Genomic DNA, 23,943 nt, shown 5'->3' on the forward strand with positions numbered 1-23,943 from the left:
GACATAAGTTTTCTTCATTTATTCTACCTGTGTAATATATCAGACATGTTTTCATATCCTGGAGTCTCTGAGAAAATGAGAACAAAAACAGAACTGGAAAGATCAAGAAGGGTGTATGTGTCTGTGTATTTTTTAATTATTTCAATTGGTTGACAAGGAAATGGGATGTTGAGTACCAGCTAAATGAGATGCAAAAGCTATCCTTCTGAAAATATGGCCCAGGTATATTTTGGTTATTAGGGTTATTGATATTTGGGTCTGATTTTACTTGCTACCTTCAGGCTACTGAAAATTGATTATACCCGTCAATAGTTCACATCCATAATTTCTTTATTCAGTGAATGTTGAGCCTTTCCTCAGTATCAGACGCTGTTTGTTCTAGATTCCGGTGATTCAGAGTTGAGTAAGACACAGCTCATGCCTCAAGGATCTCACAGTTTATTATGAGAGAAGACAATAAAAAGACAACTAAAATAAAGCACAATAAGTTTCATCATAAAGGTATCCATCTGATGTTCTTTGAGATCATACTTGAAATGAATCTTAAAGGATGAGTAGGAATTCAGCAGTTAGAAAGGCCTTCCAGGGAAGGGCTTTCCAGGGAAAGAGGACAGAGAAATGAGAATGTGATGCTTTGAGGGAACAAGTGTTTGGTAAGCCTGGATCATTATGTATGTGTGCAGGAAGTAAGAGATGGGAGGTGTGGGGTTGGTGTGGGAGGAAGTAGACAAGGGCTAGATCTTCAGAGTCCTCATAAACCACAATAAGGAACTTGGACTGTATCTTTCATGTGCTGGGAGAACAACTGCGGGCTTTTAACCAGAGCAGAGTAATGACGATGAGAGGCATGTTTTGAATGAGCCACATGGAGAATGGATTTTAGGGGGAAGTGGAAGGAGCTAGGCTCAAGACATTGAGACCAGTTGTAAGACTTTTTTAATAATACAGAGAAGAGCTGCCAGGACTAGACGACTGACCTTCAAGTCTTGATTAAGTGGATCTGGAAAAATGTCTCCTTTTACTCACAGATCCTAACATATATCATTGATGAGTTCTGTACTGGTGAAGGTCAGGACAAAACATTGTAGATGTTTATTCCACAATTTATTCTAATCCTAACGTACATACTTGCATACATATTTAGAGATATGTAAAGGCACCCTTAAACTTGTGGCAGTTGATGGTATAGTCATACAATAGCTGCCAAATTATGTTGGAGAAGAATATGTAATGACATGGAAACATAGTCATAAAATCATATATGAAAAACTTATTATTAAAAAGCATGTGAAGTATGATTCCATTTTCATTTGTGTTTATACATGAGAAGAAACTGTTTTAAAGGTTACAAAATTGACATAAGTGATTACTTCTAGAGTGGTAAATGAGATGGGCCTTTGGGCAGAAACTTTACTGGCACTGTTCAAAATGTTTATAGAATATGATCAGGTATTACATGTATACTTAAATATAAATAATATTTTCTATTTGAAGAGGAAAAAAAACAAGGAAAAGACTAAGTGTATATAAACCATAATGTTAAGAGTAGTTATATTTGGAGATGAGATTTGGGTTACTTTTTATTTTCTTTTTCCTTTTCTCTACTTCCTAAATTTATAATTGTGCATTCCTGTTGCCTTGGTAACACAAAGAAACCATTGTAAATTATGAAGCTTGAATTATAACCCTCATATAAAAGTATACACTATATTCAGCACATAGCAGTCACTCAGTTAATATCAACTCAACATTTGTGCTAAATTACCTGCAAAAGACAGTGTAGAAAATCACTGTGTCCTGGAAAGTCTGTCCCCATTAGTGAGCTTAAAGCTACTGCAGGGAAAATGGTATTGACTTTCCTTAAGTCAATAAGAAGGAAAGTCATCACAATTTATAGAGAATCCAAGAATCAGAGTTGGAATTAGCATCCCTCATGCACAAGTGCCTGTGGGCTAAACTTACCCACTCCCAGTGGAGAGGGAGATTTCAGGCCAGCAGAGTCATAGGTACTTAATTTTGAAATCATTCATCTTCCCCCAGACTCTGATTCCGTGTTCACCAAACAAGCAACTTTCTGATTATAATTTGGCTTTCTATGTGAAACTCCCTCTAAGGAGACCATGAGACTGGGCCCTTTATTTTGACTGTAACTGGAGACCTGACATAAGTCCCCCTTAGTTTTGCAAGTGTATGTCTGTCTCTGAGAGGCTGAGAAAGTTATCAAATTAAAACTGCAGACCAGATCTAGAAGGTGGTGAATTCACCCAGGTAACATGTCCTAGGGCTCCCTTTGGTAACCTCTCACCTTACTTTGCCCTGGTGAAACCCACCTCCACATGGGCTGCCTACAATGTAAAATGTGAATTCCCAGTTTGAAATTCTACAGTTTTGCATCACCAGTGACTTTTAGCCTGACTCTCAGAGTTTTAAAATATAAGCTTGTATTTGATAATTCGTTAGAAGCTTCCTTCAGCCTTCTGTTAACTACAAATTCTATTAATTATTGAAACCAATAAAACTTGAGTAGGGTTTAATTGTATATTTTGCTCTGGCTAAAAAATCTCTGCAGAATATGTGTAAAATATTTTGGCACAATTATACAACAGTACTGTTATTTGCTAAAAACATTATCAACCTCACAAAATAATAATGGGACATATACATATACTTAGGTGCAAACACAAATCAAATATATACATATGGAAAATATGTATATATATATCTTAAAATATTAATTGATCTTTATTATTTCTGTTTAATAGTAATGTAGAATTTTGTTCAGAGCTGGCCTAGGTCCTAGTAGTGTCTCAGTCATACAGAGATTTAATCACCCATTGTCTATATGGTGGATAGGATTCATAAATGAGACTCAGGCACAGAAGTGGTAACACACATGGATTTGAAGGGAATATTGCTAGATAATTTTGATGAAGGAGAACCGAGGAGTTTTAGGTGGAGTTAGAGAGAGGGGTAGGTCTCAGTCAGAGAAGACTTTGAATATCAAACTGAGGCTACTGACAATCTTAGTTTACCTATTCTGAGCCCTGACAAGCCAGTGAAGGACCTGAGCAAGTTTGCATTTGTTCAGAGTGCCCAGATGGATATGAAAGCAGCATATGGGATCCATAGGGAATGAGCAGACGTTAGGGAACTACATTAGGCAACTATTGTGATTTGTTCACCAGTTTTTAAATTCTGGACCAATATTCTTCAAAATGTTCTCCTTGGATAGTCTGCAAGGAGTAATCTGAGGTGCTAGTTGAAAATACAAATTCGTCAGCCTAGTGAACAGGTCTTTTTCACAAATGACCAGATGATTTGATATATGGGCAACTGTTGGAGAGTCCCTGATCTAGGTTAATGTAAATTTTAAATAAGAAATGTTTCTAGAGAGTAAAGCAGGGTCTTTGAAGAATGCCATATTTGAGGTTAAACAGTTGGGGTTTTGAACTTAGTTTTAGGAATACCACCAGAATGTAGGTCCCTCGAGGGCATGGCTTTCTGTCTGTTTTCTTTGCTGATATATCTTAAGTGCTTAGAACAATTTCTGGTATATAGTATGTGCTCAAGAAATATTTGTTCAGTGAATACATAATGATTAATAAGAGCTTGGATTTTAAAGTCAACCATAGTGAAATTCCAGCTTATTTAGCCTCTCTGAGCCTTGGTATGCAAAATTTTGATATTGATACCTGAATCACAGATTTAATATAAAAATTAAATTAAATAACAGCCGGAAAGCATTTAGCAGAATGCTTGGCACAGAGTAAGTCCTCCTTTAGCACATCATCAATATTCAGTATTAACACAGTGACATATGCTCTAGTGACACTCTACAGGGCATTTTTTGTTTAGAGATCAATACTTGTAGTAATAAAATAAACCCATTTTCCCTTTGTGGATCCTACATTATCAGAAAACCATATGAGTTTAAGTATGCATAGTAAAATAAACATCAAGCACACAAGCCACAGAGAATTTTACCTATCTGTAATTTGGAGTCCTTCATTCCTTCTTTCCTTCCTTCTCTTCTACCCCCAACCCCTTCTCTCTCTTTCTTTCTGTTCAGGGAGCTTTCTTTGGTCTTATAGCAGTTTGTTGGAAGGGCTGAATTCAGAGAAGGGAGAAAATGGTGAACAAGGCAAACATTCAGCAAACCAGTCTTCTGGGTTCTGTTACTCTGTTGAATGGCTTATCTTTTTTTTTTTTTTAACTTCAGGTTGTATTTAAAGGGTCACACTGGGACAGCAGGAAAACAGAGCAGCCTCATCTTACACGGTGCTGATTTCAGCACTAAAGATGCTGATAATGACAACTGCATGTGCAAATGTGCCCTCATGCTAACAGGAGGTAAGTCCTACGGGGCCTTTCTCTGAGTTATGTCTCATTGGTTTGAGGCTTGAGGTTTCTTATCTATGAGAAAAGACTATGATCTTCTGGTCAGGAAACTAAAGAGCAAGTCCCTAGAGATCATTTTGTTCTGCCCACTAATTTACCATATGTTCTTGTGCAAGACATTGCTAGCGTATTTAGAAGTTTGCCTCCTCCCCCAGCATTTATGGTGGGGGTGTGCTAAGCTTGGTTCTGAGTAAATTCTTGAACCTCTTAAAGTCCCAGTTGTTCTACCTTCTAAATACTCATAATGATACCCATAGTGGAACGAACAACAATTTGAGGATTCAGCATACAGAAAAAACAAAAAGCCAAAATTTCTTACAAAATGCTTTACAAGTGTGTAATAGAGTTCATTGACCATTCTATTGAAACGGAGTAAGAAGAATAAAGAGGTGTAGCTAGATATAAAGTTATACAATTCAGAGTAGCTATACCAGGGCTTTACATTATAAGGTATTGACCTCTGCAAGACGTTCGAGCTGGTATAGGAGATACCAGATACCATTAAATAATATTGTATCACTGAGTAAGAAAGTTAATCCTTTTGCACTTTTTAAATACTTTTCTAGGCTTCTGATTGTGTCAAAGAGGAATTCTCAATTTAGTACTAGCTTATCTATAATACTTCTTTATCACTTACTCAATAATTACCTTTCTTAGCAAAGAAAGAACAAACTCTTCAGCCTCAGCTGAAGGGCCTTGGTTAGGCAATGGCACCTACCTAGAATTAAATAAAATGATTTTGTTTTAATTTTATTGAGTGTTATGTCTACTTTTATTATACTAAGTGGTACTGATTTCCTCTTTAAAGGAATGATATAAACTGCATTTTAAAAAGGATTCACAAATATTTGATATTTAACAAATCATTGATTTAAAGAAAAATATTTATTAAATATTAATAAAAGTTGTAAATGGGCATGGCAAAAACTGTGAATAAGTTGATAAATGACTGATTGAAGTCTGAGAAACACTGAACTAAAACCTGATGGCAAATGATGTAGCTCAAAAATGTTACAGGCAAAAAAGGAGTTGGCACCAAATAAAATTGTAAAGGAAACTTTTTTTCCAGTGTTTGTCTTCTTACAGTTTTAGTGTTGTTTCCCTCTCTTAATGGAATAGTAATCATTCCCACCTTCAACTGTTCTAATTCTCTCTCTGTGTTACCCTACAACAGAACATGTTTTCATGCTAATAAGGAAAAAACTCTTTAAATCTAAAATTTTACTTCTCCAAATATGATAGTACTATCATTATTATTACATATTATTACCTGTTACTGAATATGTTATACTATCTTCCTTGAATTCCAAACCAACTCTGTGAGATAAGAAGGGAGAAAAACTCAAATCTCCATTTTGTACACAAGGAAAACAAAATTAAGTAGATGTTCACCCTTTTATCCTTAACATCTAGCTCAGTAGATTGTGGCACATAGGAACTCAATAAAATATGTGGTGCATGAGTGAATGAATAACCATCTTGGAACCCTTGAAGTCACTTTCAAATTTTGAAACCAATGAAATGAATCATAAGGTTGACATTTTTCTTACCAATTAACAGAGCGTGGAAGAGTATAGAGGGAAAGTTTTGGAGAAATCTTTCCACCTTCATCCCCATTCCCAGTCCCTCCATTACTACCACTAGCAAATCACATTCCATATTGAGTCCCATCCACTCCACTTACAGTAACATCTTTTCAGCGTGAAACCAGCCCTAGTATTACCAAAGCCAGCCTGTTATGATTGTGCCTCTGTCATATCCTTCTCCTTAAGCTTTAAACATGCCATTTTGGCATCACATTCAACCTCATCCCATAGTTAAAAAGCCTTCTATATGCAATTGTATGGCCCCCTCCCCCCAAACATTTGTTATAATTTAGCATATTTTTTTACATGGTACCCACAGGTTAGGTTTTGAACTTTTTTCCTGAAAGAAAATATTTCTTTTCATTACCTCCATGATCCCATAAATGAAACTGTCAGCAACTTTATATAAGGACAGAAGGACTTTGATTGTCCAGTTTTCTGCCTATTTTAATATAGAAGTACACTTCATTTTCTCCATGTGTGTTTTTACAGATAATTTTTCTTACCAAATAAATACAACACATGAAAGACCAACAGTAAAATCTTTCAAATGTTTACTTAGAATAGTGTTCCAATCTGCTCATATTCCTGTCATAATAATGAAAATATAGAGCAAAGCAAAGAGGAAACTGCATCTCTTGGTTGTTGGTGAGAAAACTTCATTGCTCAGGTTTGTGATTTTATTTCTGCTTCCAATGATTGAACTTTGTCATGTTCTTTCATCCATAATCATTCTTGGACCTGCTTCTTAGCCACCAATAAACACATATGTTGGGGAGAAAAAATTTCCACTTATTGCTTGGGCTGGAATAGTCTAAATAAATGTGTTTTTGTAATAAACGCCATTACCCTATCAAATATCCTTTTGAAAGAATCCAGGTCTTGCAAATCTATTCACTCTGCAAAACTAATATGTGGAATTTAGATAGCTAAGAACTGGAGAACATAAGGATGAATGTCAATGACAGTCCAGGTAACTTGAGTATTATCTGGAATTTATGTCCTACTTAGCTACTCCCCCACCACCACTATTTATTCTCTGTCATAGTTCCCCTTAGAACAATTTTCTGTCTGATTATTTTTCCTCTCTTTTTTTAAAATAGTCTCTTTTAAGCAGAGAGATTTCATACTCCTTGAAACTAATAATTCTTAGTTCTCTGTCATCATCAATTAAAGCTTTGTTTTATCTTGTTTATTTATATATTTTCCATTGTTTCTTCTAAAAGGAATTAAGGATAAAGTAAGATTTATTGCCTGCTTAACTGTCCTAAATAGTTTTCTTCAAGTACATGGAGGGATTTTTGTTGGAGAATGTGGTATCATTGTTACCCTTATCTGTCAAAGACTGAAAAACAGGAGATAGGCTTAATTGAAAGCAGAAGGTATTTCAGCTAGACATAAGGTAGAACATTTTGACCTTTCTTCCTTCTTTCCTAACATCCTAACTTCTTAACTTCCTTCTACCAACTTAACATATTTTTAATGAGTAACTGTTAAGAGTCAACAACTATGAGAAAAATGAGCAAGACAGAATAGAGCTTGCATCTATTGAGGAAGACCATCAGCAAAAAGTAAACAATAAATAACACAATTTCAAGTCATAACAAGTTCTAGGGACAAAATATAACAGGTGACAGAGTTATTGAAGGAAGGGGAAAGCGACTTTAGATGGAGTGTCCAGGGATCAAAGGCTGGAGTGAGTTTCCAGGAAGGATTGTGCATGTCTAGTTATGGACACCTTCAAGAAGAGAATAGAAAGGTATTTATCTGAAAGAGTTTACATATGCCCATCCCTGTAGTTGTGGGTCTAGATAAGATTGTCTCTCACATTTTCTTCTGGTTCTATGATTTTATTATTCCATGTACTCATTGTGGCTACAGTAGAGAAAAACAGGTAACATTATTTTTCAGTGCATGGGTTGTAGTTCATAGTAAATTGTTAGTGGAAAGGACGTATATCAGACTTAAAAAGCATATTTGCATCAATAGAAATGGATACCACAATGTTTTACACCTCCTTCCCCAGAAGTGTATGTACTTATTTCTACCTTACCAGAAATTCTTCCATCCAATTTAAATATTGAATAATTTTTGTTTCATTACACATTTCTTATGGGACCAGACCATACATTTCAAGATCAAAATTGCCACACACATTTTCTATGGAACTGACCTCTTAATTAATCATTAGTGATGATTTGTCAGCGTACATTTATAAGCCAGAAATATCCGTGTTCTGTGATTCATTGACCTCAAGAAAATTTGTAAGTTTTCTCCTTAGGTTTCCCCCTTTATATAGGATATTACAACAAATCTATATATTTCAGTAGTGGGAGGGATAAATTTAAGAGGTGATTATAGGAAATATTTTCTTAGTCCCACAGGAGAGCCCTTCTTGTGCCCTCTTGAGCCCAAAGAAAGGAATCAGTTTCATTATAAACCTAATGTTTTCTCTATTATTTAACATTTAGAAAATGAAAATGTAATATCATTCAATTCATGGATTTGTTGTATATAAACGTAAATATGCAGAAAAATCTATGACTCTAAAATTATGAAAATTAAAACCTTTTCTCATTAGATTGTCACAATCAAAGCAAACTTCACATTCAAAGAAAACATGGTCTTTCGTACCAATTCAAAATACATTTTTCTAAAAGTCTGTTAGAAACTACAATTACTAAAGGTTGCCAACCAAAAATTAAAAAAAAAAAAAAAAAACCCTAACAAAACATGGTATTGTTTTACATTCTTTTCCTTACCTTTTCTTTCAACACAATTTTCTTATTTGGTATATAATATAAAAGCTATGTAAAAATGTGACCTAACCTCCTGCAGAAAGAATCTGTTGTGGTAAAAACTCCAGTCTCTTTTCCCACGCATAAACTATGTCAGCCAACAGACAAGACTTTGCTAAAGCTAACAAAGGATATTCTCAGTTCGATTCTAAAAGACGGGATAAAGCCATACACATAAATTCTTAGTACACCCTTAGAACTTACCAGATGCTAGCAGTAGAGAGTTGATAAATACTTGCCTTGCCTGCTATATAACCTTGAAGAAGACAAAGAAAATGAAAGAAATTAACAGCCTCTCTAACTGGTTGAAGTGACAAGATCTTTGGGAAAATACAATCATCTTAGAGTTTTTGATAACCCAGGAAGGATGTACTAACCATTGTCAGATAACTGGCATTCCCTGGGTTTTAAGGCAAAAATGTTGAGAGGAAAGATCCATATGGATAATTTAAGGTTGACCACAGAAATCTACATTGCATTACTTTATTTCAAAGCAATTTCTTATTTAGTACATAATCTCTAAGCCTATTCCACAAAAATGTACAGTTCTTGAAGATAGGGACATCATGCTCTGCACCACTGTATCCTCAGTGCCTAGCACAGTGCCTGGCACATAGGATGTGCTTGATAAATACTGATTAAATGAATTTGCTATCAGAGACTCTGAAAGGACATTGTAAAATCACAAATGATCCTGGTGAGAAGACATAGAAATAAATCAATGTGAGTATGAATGTGACTTTTTTGTGAACTTAGATTTAAAATGCCTAAGTATGTATATATGAATTTGCATGCACAAACATGGAACAAAGGGATGAATATTGAAGACCGGGACTGAATTTTAAGAATAACCAAACCCCAGAAGACTAAACTCCAAATTGGAAAACTTTGAGTGTTAGGTTTGTAACTTTCAAATAAATTTGAACAGCCTAAGTGCAAAATTTAGGATTATACTCCTTTTTTGTGGGAGGCAGTTTTCACTTATTGGAATAAGAACAAATAATATCGGGAAATATCTTTTAAAAGATCAGTTTGGAAAAAGGTGAATCAGAACTGATAGGCCTATAGCGCCAGGCTGCCACCAAAGGTTAATAATTGACAGTGGATGAGAAATAACCAATTTTGTTTATATTTTACTCTAATAATAAATAATACAGTGAATATCTATTGCACTCTTAGTGTGTAACAGTCATTTCTTCATTACCATTAATGACTTATATTTAATAACTTATATGACACTTCCATAAATCCTTTGAAATAGAGATCTTTGGCAAGAATTGAGATACGGAAGAGTTAGATAAGTTGCCTAAGGTCACAGAATTAATGTCAGAAGTAGGATTTGAACTCGACCTCTAGATAAGCCATTACTTTGTCCACTCCTTCTACTGCCACTCTTAAAAGGAATGGCATTCAAAGACAAGAATTTAGCTCTATTTTACTGTTTGCAGCACATTTTCACAAGGATTTCCTCATTTAAACGTGGTTAAAAGTAAAATGAAGTTCAAGGGAGGAAAGAGGCAGTAAGAGAATACCTAAAGGATTTAAATGAATTCAAGATTATCAGCCAGGATAAACAACTTTTAATCTATGGAACAAAAAGAAGAGAAAGGAAAAAAAGCCAAGTGCTAGACTCGAAGGGGATGTAGAATGAAATGATAGAAGGAATGCAAACCTCTGGGAAGGTCCTTTGCCTCCGCACGCAAGAACATGCAGCTGCTGCTTGAGGCTAGTTATTGGTCGGGCCGAATTTGTACACGTGAACTCAGCCAGTGATTTTCATGATGATCCCATTTATAACTATGGCATCAATCAGTATTTTTCAGCCTCATCCTTAGTCACTAACTAGTCATCCTTTATCGCTATAACTTAGTCATCCTTTATCACTATCAAAGAGGAAAATTCTTATTCTCTGTGCAGGCTCTTTTGCTTATTGCTGATTAGAATGCATGCATTGAAAATGAGTGAAAGAAATCCATAACCACAGATATATCTTTTTATTTTGCTGTACTTTTTACCTTAGAAAAGAAGTGTTGAGAGACATTTTGTTTAGGATCAGAAGAATTTGAGTTAGGTTTCCTGACTTTCAAATAAATTTGAACTTCCTGAGTACAGAGTTTAGAATCAAGTTCCTGTTTTCTGGGCAAAGTTTCATTTATTGGTGATAAAATGTGAATCTTCTGCTTCAAAGATAAAAGACTCAAATGATTTTTAAAGGCCTGGGAAGCCCGAGATAGTTATTACAAAACTAAATTTTAATGAGTTAAGTGTAAATGGATTAGAAACATGCATCTCAGATTTCTTACTAAAATATACATGAGGTTACAGGTTATAAAGGAAAATGCTTGGCAAAGTGAATCTCAGCAATTGCCAATCTTAAAACATTTAAGCCATTTTATCAGTTGTCCCAACAGCAGATGGAAGCTGCTGCTTTCTTCCGTCTTTGCTTGCATCACTGAGTTCTTTTAAGCTTAAAGTGCCTCTTCTAGATTAACTTCTTTAACATATTGCTCATCTGTTATTCCCAGGCACTTATAGAACAAAGTACAAAGTTAATATTTCCCCAGGATTGTAGAAGATATATAATTCAGCTATTTGGTATCTTATCAGAGAGGAACTTCAACCCAGGCATACACTCCTCTATATGTTCACAAGGACACCTTCAATCTGTGCAAACTTTCATATGTTCTGAGTACCCATGAGTACATACGATCATTTATGAATGCCTAAGGGTACCTATGAGTAACCAGGAGTCTGCTGTACTTTTTGCCTGCTTTCTATAAATATGCTTTAAAACCACATCTTTTCAGGATTTATGTTTAAAAGACCTGGTCATGCTTAATTTTTTCAAAGAGAGGTAGAAAGTGGACAAACTGAAATATTTGATACAAAGATGTTCCTTGTTGTTCCTTGTCAGAGAAAACAGAGAATACTTACTTGCACAGAAATAACTATTTTTGCGACCTTGAAGTTCAGAGTATTTAATAAAGGACAGTACAACTGAAATTGTCATGAGAAATAATTGCCCTTTCATTTCATTTTCTGCCATCTTAATTCATCATTTTTATTATTGTCAATTGCTCTCTGATAATCCAGAGTGTGCATGGCCCACTGGTCTTAAGATAAAGAGATAAACACCTTGACCTCTTTGATTTCTACATGAAATAAAAACAAATCATTGAAAACAAAACCCATATTAGGTACTTAAATGCCATGTCTTTACAATGCAAGCATTGAACAACTGTACTCATATGGGTGCAAATTATTTTTGTATTTCTCTAATTAACCCTACCAAGCAAATAAGGAAATATGTTGGCGCTAATGACCTGGTCTTCATTATTAAATCATTATGATGCCCCGATAAGATCTAATCCTTTTTATTTCTGCTCTAATGTTTCTGCCTGCTTCCTAGATAACTTACAAGAGAGCACTTAGATAGGATTTTATAGGCTTTAATGGTGCACCATCTTACATGATCCTTGCAACTGTGCTGTGAAAATGGTTGATTAGACATTTATAATCCACATCTCAGGAATTAGGCGGTAAGTGACTGTGTGACATTGGAAAAGTTCCTTCAACTACCTGAGCATCAGCGTCTTCACTTTAGTACTTGCCACACCATGTAGGGCTGTTTGGGTAATAAAATGAGAAAATTCATATAAATATTTTAGCAGAGTCCCTGACACATATTAACTGTTCAATAAATATCAAATATTATATATACTATTGCCTAAGATCCCTTAGTTATTAATTGGTGAAGTGGGCATCAAAATCGGGGTCTTCTACTTTCTGGTCTGGTACTCTAGGCTCCCCATTGCCCACAGGAATATTTCTAGACATACAATGAAAACCTCCATGTTCTCGACCCTGTTTATTTTGCTAGCCCTGAATTCTCCAATCCCTTATCCACTGGCATTCCAGCCAAGCCAAGCTGCTGGCAGGCACTCTCTCCTGCTCTCTCAGAGTACACAGTGTCGTTAGAATCTCCTGCTGTCCAGTGAACTCACACCCATCCTTCAGCATCCAGCTCAAGTGATGAGTACACCTTATGGACCAACAAACAGGGCATTCCGCCTCTGTTCCTAAGATTTTCTTCATCTCTGTTAAACAGCCATTATCTCATTTTTTAACAGTTTGTTGTTTCTCTCCTACACAAAATTGTGTACTCTTTGAAGTCAGGAACTTTGTTTTACTCAACTCTGACCCCTATGTCTGTCCATTGGTTAGTATTTGCTGAATTGATTCTAGCTTCAATTTTCTCCCCTTCATCATGCTGCCGCATGTGCTCAGGGTAGTTTTGGCAGACCACAGTTACAGAGTGAGGGCTCTAAATAATATTCGATTAAACACTTAACCTGGCAGATCTGGTTCCCCTGGTTAAATATTGGTTCCCATTCCTAGAGAATGTTCCGCTTGTTCACCTGATGATAGGCAAGTAGCCTGGATAAACTATAAGTTTTTCCACATTGTTCACTTTCCACCAAGATTGCCATTTCTCCACCTTCATTCCCTACAAGTCTCCCCCTTGTTCACTATATACCAACTACACTGATGTTCTTTTAGTCCCTAAACACTAAGCTCCCTTTCTTCCTCATGGCATTGACATGTGCCATGTTCTGCTTAGAATAGTCTTTCCCCATCTTCACATGACTGTTTCCTCATCCTTCAGGTCTCATTAAATATCAACTTCTTCCATGAACATGAAAAGTCAAGTAAGTCTCCTGTTATTCTCCTTCATAGTTCCCTGATTCTAAGTACCCCCTCCTCCTTCCCCACCTATTCCTCCTTCTCCTCCTGCCCCTCCACTTCCCCCTCTACCTCCTCCTCCCCCTCTCCTCTTCTTCTTCCTTTTCTCCATCATCATAGTCATGATTTGTAGGTATTTTATTTATTTGCTACTTTTTTTGGTCTGTTTCTCACGTTGGGAGTAAGCTCCACGAGGGTAAGGACCACATCTGTCTTGTTGAGTGTTGTATGACAACAATTCATGATAATTACAAACTGAATGAATAAAGAAAAAATGAATACAGTATATTCAGGTATATATATATATATTCAGGTGTCTAGCAAATATAGCTTTTTTAGTGAACTAGACTAATTCAGACCATAGAGGCTTTATAAGGAGAAACGGTCAATCTGTCAATAAGCCTGTAGTCCCTTCCAGTCATTTGTCAAGCAAACTCCATTAGATGCAGCACTAAGTATAGGGAATATAGACCATGCCTTTTCATTGCTCTTAGGATAGTGAACAAAAGACTGTGTGATTTGGTCTTCAGACCATCTCAGCTTCAGGCTACTGTTTCTCTTGTTAACTTTGACCCAGCCATTCTGGTCTTCTTTCAACGTCTCCAAAATGCCATTGTTCTTACCATAGACATTACCCCACTTTACTCATTAGAAAATGTACGTAAGATCAATTTACCCTATTCCCTCATGTGCCCCTGTTGTTTCTTGTCTCTTTCCTAAGCTCATCAAAAGTTTCCCAATGAATGTATCCTTCAGCCTGTGCCCTTCATTGCCAGGTTTCTGTTCCAACAGACCTCTGCCTTCCCACACTCTTCCAGAACTCTTATGGCTTTCTATAAACCAAACAAAACCACATGCTTTTACCCTGAGTATCCTAATGTAACTTGGAAGATCATTCTATGATTTGTAATAGTTCTCGACAATAGAGTAACTGTGTTTGCTTTAGAGACCATGGTGGATATTTGAAAGACTATGAAAGGCTCATTAACATGATGGAAGAGTGCCTCAAGAAGGTCATAGAAAAGGAGGAGAAAGTTAAAATACTGAAGCAATTAAGTTGAGTTTCATTTTGTCCTTTGAGAGTCTTCTGGGTAAATACATTCCCTAATATTAGAAAGCCTTTTGTGATATAAATAGCATATTTTTATAAGTTATACTTACCAAAAAATTTTAAAGGAATTAATCTTAAGAAGAAAAAGGTGGAATTTTACAGTTTTCTCCTTCCTTGCCAAATAAGAACTTGCTTGTCCCTCATGTTTTGACTGCATTAATATCTATGTTATTTGCATACAGTTGGTAAAACATTAAATATAGTGTCTTTCCAAATTCATTGACATACCTTACTTTTTCCTAGGATGAATTAGCGATTAATACAGCTTGTTAGGCCTCTAGTATGACTTTATAAACAAACCCAGCTGTATTCATCCTCCAAAATTGAAAAATGAAAACTAGCTTTTCTCTGTTTAACTTTTTCTAAAGTTTCTGCAAGAAGATGCTCGTGTTACAGTTAAACATCAGCTGTACAGCTTTCTCTTTCTTTAGCTATTAGTCCCTTAGGTATAACTCTGTAATCAAAGGGAGGTCAACTGTATCCAAATACAAATATGCCAGAATGTCTCTGGCATAAATGTCTCCGGCATAAATGTCTCCCTAAAGATTTCAGCAGTGTTACTTCAGAAGAGGGAGAAGAAGTACTATGTTTTATCTAAAAATCTAAGAACTTAATTCATTTAAAAAATAAAGTACTGAGTTATCCTTGCAGAGAGCTATGTGAGCATAGGATCTCTACGTTACTCATCATTTTTCTTTTTACTACGTTTAGAAAGAACTTGAACAATCACGCTATAACTTGAACAATACCGCTATATAGGAACTATATGGCTACTATTGATGAACACTTCCCATAGTGCTATAAGCTACAGAGAGGGCATAGCAATTCAAATTCATAGTCATTTTCTGGTATCCAGTTAATTTCAGAGTCAGCTGAGGGCCAATTCTTGGCAAAACTATGAAGTAGACGGAGAACATTTCTTTGTATTTAGATGCCAGTTGTCTAAGCTTCTGAACTTTATTGCTAATAATTAATTTTCTGTTCCCAATAACAGGATTCAGGTGGAATGCCCCTTAAGGGTTTCATTTTACTTGCCCTTTGTATGAATCCAGGCCTGACTATAGCGTATCTTGAAGCCCAAATGCTTCCCATCGTTACATTGGGAATTGAGTCCCAATGGAGTGACACTGAAAGCTGGTTTTCATGAAAGCATTTCTCTTTCTGATTGTTTGTACACTGTCTAAATTGGATGCCATTTAAAACAATTTCACTACCAAGAAGATATTTATTGAATACCTCCTATATGCAAATAATCATAAGTATGAATAAGTTTCCCCTCAGTTAATGGCATTAATTTCCAAATGTTCAGTTTACTTATGTAATTGTTTCTTCTCCTTCTTCTCTCTTTCGTTATTAAATAATTTTTCAGGCTGGTGGTTTGATGCTTGTGGCCCATCCAATCTAAATGGAATGTTTTATACAGCGGGGCAGAACCACGGAAAACTGAATGGAATAAAGTGGCATTACTTCAAAGGGCCCAGTTACTCCTTACGTTCCACAACTATGATGATTCGACCTTTGGACTTTTGAAGGCACAATGTCAAAAGCAATTTAAAAGGCCACCAAGAAATCTGGAGAAGCCACCAGATGAGAAACTACTTGGAAACTTCTGAAGCAAACAATATTGTCTCCCTTCCAGCAACAAGTAGCAGTTATGTGAAGTCACCAAGGTTCTTGACTGTGAATTTGGAACCTTTTGATTTCACAAAAGCCTCTCCTTGGGGTGACTGTGTTCAAATGGCTTGACTATAGAGAATGCCACTCACTGTCATGCTTTAAAAAGGGAAGAAACTGTTCAGCTCGCTGTGCTTCAAACTACTACTGGATCTTATTACAGAACTATAGTAACCAGATGATAAATATGGTTTATCTCACGTAAAACCGAAGAAAAGAAGATGAACAACAAGAACAAAAAGAGTATACGTGAAGAATAAAAACAGGCCTGTCATAATCCTTTGGGAAAAATGTGTTACACCAGTGAAATGGTGTTATTTCTCTGCAAACCTACTAACAATAAGTTTGTACTGTTGCACAATTTTAATAAAAGTTTAGGAAGAACAGCATTGCCCTCTGAGTTGGTTAAATGGATTTCAGAAGCCTAATTCCTAAATCATACTTACTAGTTGATTTCAGTTAACCCGTCTTCAAATGTAAATTCCATTTTGGTAAACTATAAAGAATTATAGTGCCTGAAGAATAGCAGTGTGAGGTAGAAATACACTCCATTACTCTTTGATTTTTTTTGGTACAGTTTTCAGAAAAAATGGACATAATCAAGTATGGACATATAAGGTGAAAAATGATCCCCCCCATGCTACAGTTTTCATTTACTTTAAAAACTGACTGATATATAAATATATTTATAGCCTGAGTAAAGTTTAAAGAATGTGAAATATATCATCAAGCCCTTAAAATAATATACATGCATTTAATATTTCCTTTGATATTATACATGAAAGCAGTATTTTAGAGTGTATTAAGTTGAAATAAAACCAAGTAAACTGGAACAGTTCATTTTACAGTACCTTCTTGCATGTGTACACTTGTGTAACTTTATTATTTTTAAAATCATTACCTTCAGTTCTTCACCCTATTTCATGCTAATTTAATTTTTGCTAATTAACTGAAACTTGCTATCCAGATTGACCCTGTTCCAGTTTCTATAAAAGAAACACTCTGAAGTCTATGAAAAATGAAAGAAGAATTATAAATATCATTGTACATAGCCTGTTTATATCCATAGTAAACCTAATAGCTGTTTAATCTGGAATATGCAGCATTGTCCATAACTGATGCAAATAAACACACTTCCAAAAAAAATCTGCTATACCACTTTATGAAATATGTTATTTCTTCATATTGTTCTCCCTTGGGCCCTGTTTTCTTAGGCAATTTCTGATGTTAATACATTATCATTAGGGAAGAAAATTGGCAAACTTTGTATTATACATTAAGGAAAACACATGCACAAAAAAGAAAATTAATCATAGTCACTTGACTAAGAAAATTCTAATTACTAGCTGCTATAAATCTCTTAATGAAAATATTCCTATGGGATAATCTATTTTAAGTGAATTTGGGGCACAGATTTTTGTGGGAATTTGAAGTTACTACAATATTTTATCAGGAAGTGCTTTCTGCCTCTAAGTGTCCAAGGTTACAAGAGTGAACAGTTTTTATCAAAACATGAGGTGTACTATGAGATAAGAAAATTGAAATCCATATTGGGTCTCCTTTCTTAAAAAAAGTTTTTATCAGGGCAACAATACCAATTTTAGACCTGGTGACTTGATCTATTGTGCCTTTGTGGCTTTCCTCCATTTGAGAAAATAAAGCTACTCACATTTTTAAGAAATTATTTTTTAAAGTTTACCATCAAGTGTTTATACCTTTTGTGTGTGTGTACAAACCTGTTTTGCCTTACAAGTGATATTCGCAGGTATACCACAGTTTTTCTGTTCTTGGAGACTCCTTCATAGCAGCCTTTAGCCTCTCCCTCTAAAAACCTTCTTGTTTGTTTTCATTTAAGTGAATGAAAGTGAGGGTTTTGTTTTGTGTGTTCCTACAGATTTTTTTTTTACCGGTCTTTTGATAAGTAATACTATTTCCCAACTCATAATACAAAAATAAAAGGAAATTATGAAAAAAGAAAGAAAGCATAATATTTACTGTTTTGTTACCTGGGTTTGAAAAATGAAATATTTCCAATTATTTATAATAAAGCAGTATAAAATATTTTATGACTCCATATGTGCACTCTGTACTGCCTACATGTTTGTGGCCATTTAACATGTATATCCTTTGCATTTAATTATTCAGGATAAGATAATTAGGTAATAAGATTTTGTCTTTAAATTTTTATGTTAATTAATTCATGTAGTTTCTATGCCAATTTCTTCACATCAGTCACAGCTTTATTTGATTTAAATAAAATTGAAAGTAACATATTTGTGCAACTCCATCTCATTTTAAATATTTTACAAGTTTTAAAATTAGAGATATATGGAAGTATAGTCTCCATAAAAAAAAAAAAAAAAGCCTGCTAAATGAACTAAAGCCTCAATCTCTGAAAAATTTTCAGTCTTGGATGTGATAAGAAAGCTTAACTCCTTTAGAATGTTAGATCAAAACAATGGTTCTGAATCCCACATCTCTACTGTATGATTGTTATGTCCTGTCAATTATTATTTTAAAAAATTTCTTATGTTTTTTTTTTTTATTGAATGAAAGATTCTTTAAATTCTGTAGTGCTTTACAATTTGCAAAAGCTTCATACACATGATTTAATACAATCCCGTAATAGCCCTTTTTTTTCCCCTACCCTTATATTGTCTCTGCCCCTTTTCCTCTCCCCACTGGTAACCACTAGTTTGTTCTCTACATCTGTGAGTCTGCTTCTTTTTGTTTTATTCACTAGTTTGTTGTATTTTTTAGATTCTACATGTAATTGATATCATCCAGTGTTTGTGTTTCTCTGACTTATTTCACTTAGCATAATGCCCTACAAGTCCATCCATGTTGCTACAAATGGCAGGATTTCCTTCTTTTTTATAGATGAGTAGTATTCCATTATATATATATATATATATATATATATATATATATATATATATATATATATATATATATATATATATATACCTATCTTCTTTATCCATTCATCTGCTGATGGACACTTAGGTTGCTTCCATACCTTATCAGTTGTAAATAATGCTGCTATGAACATTGGGGTGCATGTATCTTTTCAAATGAGTGTTTTTGGTTTTTTTGGATATATACCCAGGAGTGGAATTGCTGGGCTAGATGGTAGTTCTATTTTTAGTTTTTTGGAGAAGCCTCCATATTGTTTTCCACAGTAGCTGTACCAATTTACATTCCCACCAACAGTGTACAAAGGTGCCCTTTTCTCCACATCCTGCCCAACATTTGTTATGTGTGTTCTTTTTGATGATAGCCATTCTGACAGGTGTGAGGTGATGTCTCATTGTGGTTTTGATTTGCGTTTCCCTGATGATTAGCAATGTTGAACATCTTTTCATGTGTCTGTTGGCCATCTGCATTTCCTCTTTTGAAAAAAGTCTATTCAGTTCTTATGCCCATTTATTAATTGGGTGTTTTTTTTGTTTTTTGATGTGGAGTTGTACGAGCCATTTATATATGTTGGATATTAACCCCTTATCTCTCATATCATTTGCAAATATTTTCTCCCATTCAGCAGGTTGTCTTTTTGTTTCATCAATGGTTTCCATTGCTGTGCAAAAGCTTTTAAGTTTAATTAGGTCCCATTTGTTTATTTTTGCTTTTATTTCCTTTGCTTTAGGATGCCCTGTCAATTATTAAATGTTGGATTATTATATGACAATTAACAATAAATTCTGGGAACTCAGTGTAGAATAATAGGATGCATTCTGAATATCTGAGTTTGGTATAAAAGGTAAAGATCATAAAGGGCGGTAACATTATCAGCTCTTGCTGCCACAGAACTGGGACTACCTTACCTAAGTTCCTCTTATGTAAGTTAAATTTTAAAATACATGTATGCTTCCTACATATGCTGTAAGGAACCAGAAGTGACTTCCGAGGAAGTACTAAAACATTGTAAGTTAAAATGGACTTAAAAGAAAATATTACAAGCACACGTAAGAATATGTGTGCACCTTAATACGATGCCTAAACATCAAAACAGTGGTATAAAAGATTAGAGAAGAAAATTATTAAGGCTCTAAATGAATGTTTCCATTAGGAGAAAGGTATAACAATAATATTCATAAGGAGTTGCTGGATTGTAGTTACATAGCTCTCCCTTTAGGAAGTTATTTTATAGGTTTAATGGGCAGAGGGTGAATTATTATTATTTTTTTAAACATCTTTATTGGAGTATAATTGCTTTACAATGGTGTGTTAGTTTCTGCTTTATAACAAAGTGAATCAGCTATACACATACATATATCCCCATATCTCTTCCCTCTTGCGTCTCCCTCCCACCCTCCCTATCCCACCCCTCTAGATGGTCACAAAGCACCAAGCTGATCTCCCTGTGCTATGCAGCTGCTTCCCACTAGCTATCTATTTTACATTTGGTAGTATATATTAGTCCATGCCACTGTCTCACTTCGTCCCAGCTTACCCTTCCCCCTCCCCGTGTCCTCAAGTCCATTCTCTACATCTGTGTCTTTATTCCTGTCTTGCCCCTAGGTTCTTAATAACCTTTTTTTTTTTTTTTTTTAGATTCCATATATATGTGTTCGCTTACGGTATTTGTTTTTCTCTTTCTGACTTACTTCACTCTGTATGACAGACTCTAGATCCATCCACCTCACTACAAATAACTCAATTTTGTTTCTTTTTATGGCTAATATTCCATTGTATATATGTGCCACATCTTCTTTATCCATTCATCTGTTGATGGACACTTAGGTTGCTTCCATGTCCTGGCTATTGTAAATAGAGCTGCAATGAACATTGTGGTACATGACTCTTTTTGAATTACGGTTTTCTCAGGGTATATGCCCAGTAGTGGGATTGCTGGGTCGTATGGTAGTTCTATTTTTAGTTTTTTAAGGAACCTCCATACTGTTCTCCATAGTGGCTGTATCAATTTACATTCCCACCAACAGTGCAAGAGGGTCCCCTTTTCTCCACACCCTCTCCAGCATTTATTGTTTGTAGATTTTTTTGATGATGGCCATTCTGACTGGTGTGAGGTGATACCTCATTGTAGTTTTGATTTGCATTTCTCTACTTAGTGATTAGATTAGTGATGTTGAGCATCCTTTCATGTGTTTGTTGGCAATCTGTATATCTTCTCTGGAGAAATGTCTGTTTAGGTCTTCTGCCCATTTTTGGATTGGGTTGTTTGTTTTATTGATATTGACCTGCATGAGGTGCTTGTAAATTTTGGAGATTAGTCCTTTGTCAGTTGCTTCACTTGCAAATATTTTCTCCCATTCTGAGGGTTGTCTTTTTGTCTTGTTTATGGTTTCCTTTGCGTTGCAAAAGCTTTTAAGTTTCATTAGGTCCCATTTGTTTATTTTTGTTTTTATTTCCATTTCTCTAGGAGTTGGGTCATAAAGGATCTTGCTGTGATTTGTGTCATAGAGTGTTCTGCCTATGTTTTCCTCCAAGCGTTTTATAGTGTCTGGCCTTACATTTAGGTCTTTAATACATTGTGAGTTTATTTTTGTGTATGATGTTAGGGAGTGTTCTAATTTCATTCTTTTACAGGTAGCTGTCCAGTTTTCCCAACACCACTTATTGAAGAGGCTGTCTTTTCTCCATTGTATATTCTTGCCTCCTTTATCAAAAATAAGGTGACCATATGTGTGTGGGTTTATCTCTGGGCTTTCTATCCTGTTCCATTGATCTATATTTCTGTTTTTGTGCCATTCCCATACTGTCTTGATTACTGTAGCTTTGTAGTATAGTCTGAAGTCAGGGAGCCTGATTCTTCCAGCTCCGTTTTTCTTTCTCAAGATTGCTTTGGCTATTCGGGTTCTTTTGTGTTTCCATACAAATTGTGAAATTTTTTGTTCTAGTTGTGTGAAAAATGCCATTGGTAGTTTGATAGGGATTGCATTGAATCTGTAGATTGCTTTGGGTAGTATAGTCATTTTCACAATGTTGATTCTTCCATTCCAAGAACATGGTATGTCTCTCCATCTATTTGTATCATCTTTAATTTCTTTCGTCAGTCAATCAATGTGATAGACCATATTAACAAATTGAAGGATAAAAACCATATGATCATCTCAATAGATGTAGAAAAAGCTTTCAAAAAGCTTTCAACAAAATTCAACACCCATTTATGATAAAAATGCTCCAGAAAGTAGGCATAGAGGGAACTTACTTCAACATAATAAAGGCCATATATGACAAAATAACAGCCAACATCGTTCTCAATGGTGAAACACTGAAACCATTTCCACTAAGATCAGGAACAAGACAAGGTTGCCCACTCTCACCACTATTATTCAACATAGTTTTGGAAGTTTTAGCCACAGCAATCAGAGAAGAAAAAGAAATAAAAGGAATCCAAATTGTAAAGAAGAAGTAAATCTGTTACTGTTTACAGATGATATGATACTATACATAGAGAATCCTAAAGATGCCACCAGAAAACTACTAGAGCTAATCAATGAATTTGGTAAAGTAGCAGGTTACAAAATTAATGCACAGAAATCTCTTGCATTCCTATACACTAATGATGGAAAATCTGAAAGAGAAATTAAGGAAACACTCCCATTTACCATTGCAACAAAAAGAATAAAATACCTAGAAATAAATCTACCTGAGGAGACAAAAGACCTGTATGCAGAAAACTATAAAACACGGGTGAATTATTTTTTACAAACATAGTGAGAAACTACTCAGCATCCAGAGGAAGCATTAAGAAGATAATAGCAATATAGGTGACTAAGGCATAAGGAAACTTAAAATCAGTGAGAAAAATAAGCAAGTTACATTAATGAGCAGTACAACAAAATTGAAATTAATAAAATTAGTATAAGTTTGTTTAAGCTGCAACAAGAATACTGAGATAAGAGTGATTATGTGCTGAAGGTTATGTTGTGTATAATAATAATGTGTAAGGAAAACAAATGAACTACTACTCAGTAGTAAATTTTATATGTACATGTTTTTAAAAGTTAAAGAAACATGTAGGCCTCCCTCAATTTACACAATACATTTTATAGAAGATGGCCTCTGAGCTTTGTTTTGAAGGTTTATTGGGAGTTTGCAGAGAAATAGAGGAACTGCAAAGGCATAAAGATGTCAGAAAGCATGGAGTTATAAGGAACCCCAAGTTATTTAGTATGAATGGACTGTTAAGTTTATTTGAGAGAGAGGCAGCACAAGATGAGGCTGGAGATAGGTCTAGATAAAAAGAGAATATAGATCATATTCCTAAGCTTAGCATTATTTTGTTGTTAAAGGGAGACAATGAAGGGTTTTGCACACTTTAGAAAGACTATACTTTCTGCAATTAGTAGATGCATTGGAAAGAGGTAAAACTGGAAAAGTTTGGGCTAGTGAGGACACTGTGGTACAAGTCTGTTAGAATGAGGACATGATCTATACAGCAGTACAATATGAATGAACTGGATAAGCTGAATTTTGAGTGGTTTTAAGGAAAAAGAATCCAAATAATTTAATGATTAGATGGAAAGTGGACAGGGTCAAGGTCATTCCAGATTTTTGTCTTGGTTAATTAGATAGAAGATGGTGCAAACGTCCAAAATAGGGAACATGGGTTTGGGGGAGTGGCTAATGAGTTCAATTTTACATGTTGAGGTAGAGAGTCTAGTGA

At 35.1% G+C, this 23,943-nt stretch overlaps 1 protein-coding gene across 3 annotated transcripts in view; it reads left to right on the top strand.

Annotated features, from left to right (window-relative positions):
- The window catches only part of ANGPT1 (angiopoietin 1), a 262,121-nt gene extending 245,425 nt beyond the window's left edge, over window positions 1–16,696 (top strand). For all 3 annotated transcript variants that reach the window (XM_059901881.1, XM_059901880.1, XM_059901883.1), the window contains exons 8-9: window positions 4,220–4,350; window positions 16,006–16,696. In XM_059901881.1, coding sequence (XP_059757864.1) covers window positions 4,220–4,350; window positions 16,006–16,166 — 292 coding nt within the window. In that variant the 3' untranslated portion in view covers window positions 16,167–16,696. The remainder of the gene's footprint in view (window positions 1–4,219; window positions 4,351–16,005) is intronic.
- Window positions 16,697–23,943: the final 7,247 nt, after the last annotated feature.

This window comes from Balaenoptera ricei, chromosome 17 (genome assembly GCF_028023285.1).
Source record: "Balaenoptera ricei isolate mBalRic1 chromosome 17, mBalRic1.hap2, whole genome shotgun sequence".
NCBI lineage: Eukaryota > Metazoa > Chordata > Mammalia > Artiodactyla > Balaenopteridae > Balaenoptera > Balaenoptera ricei.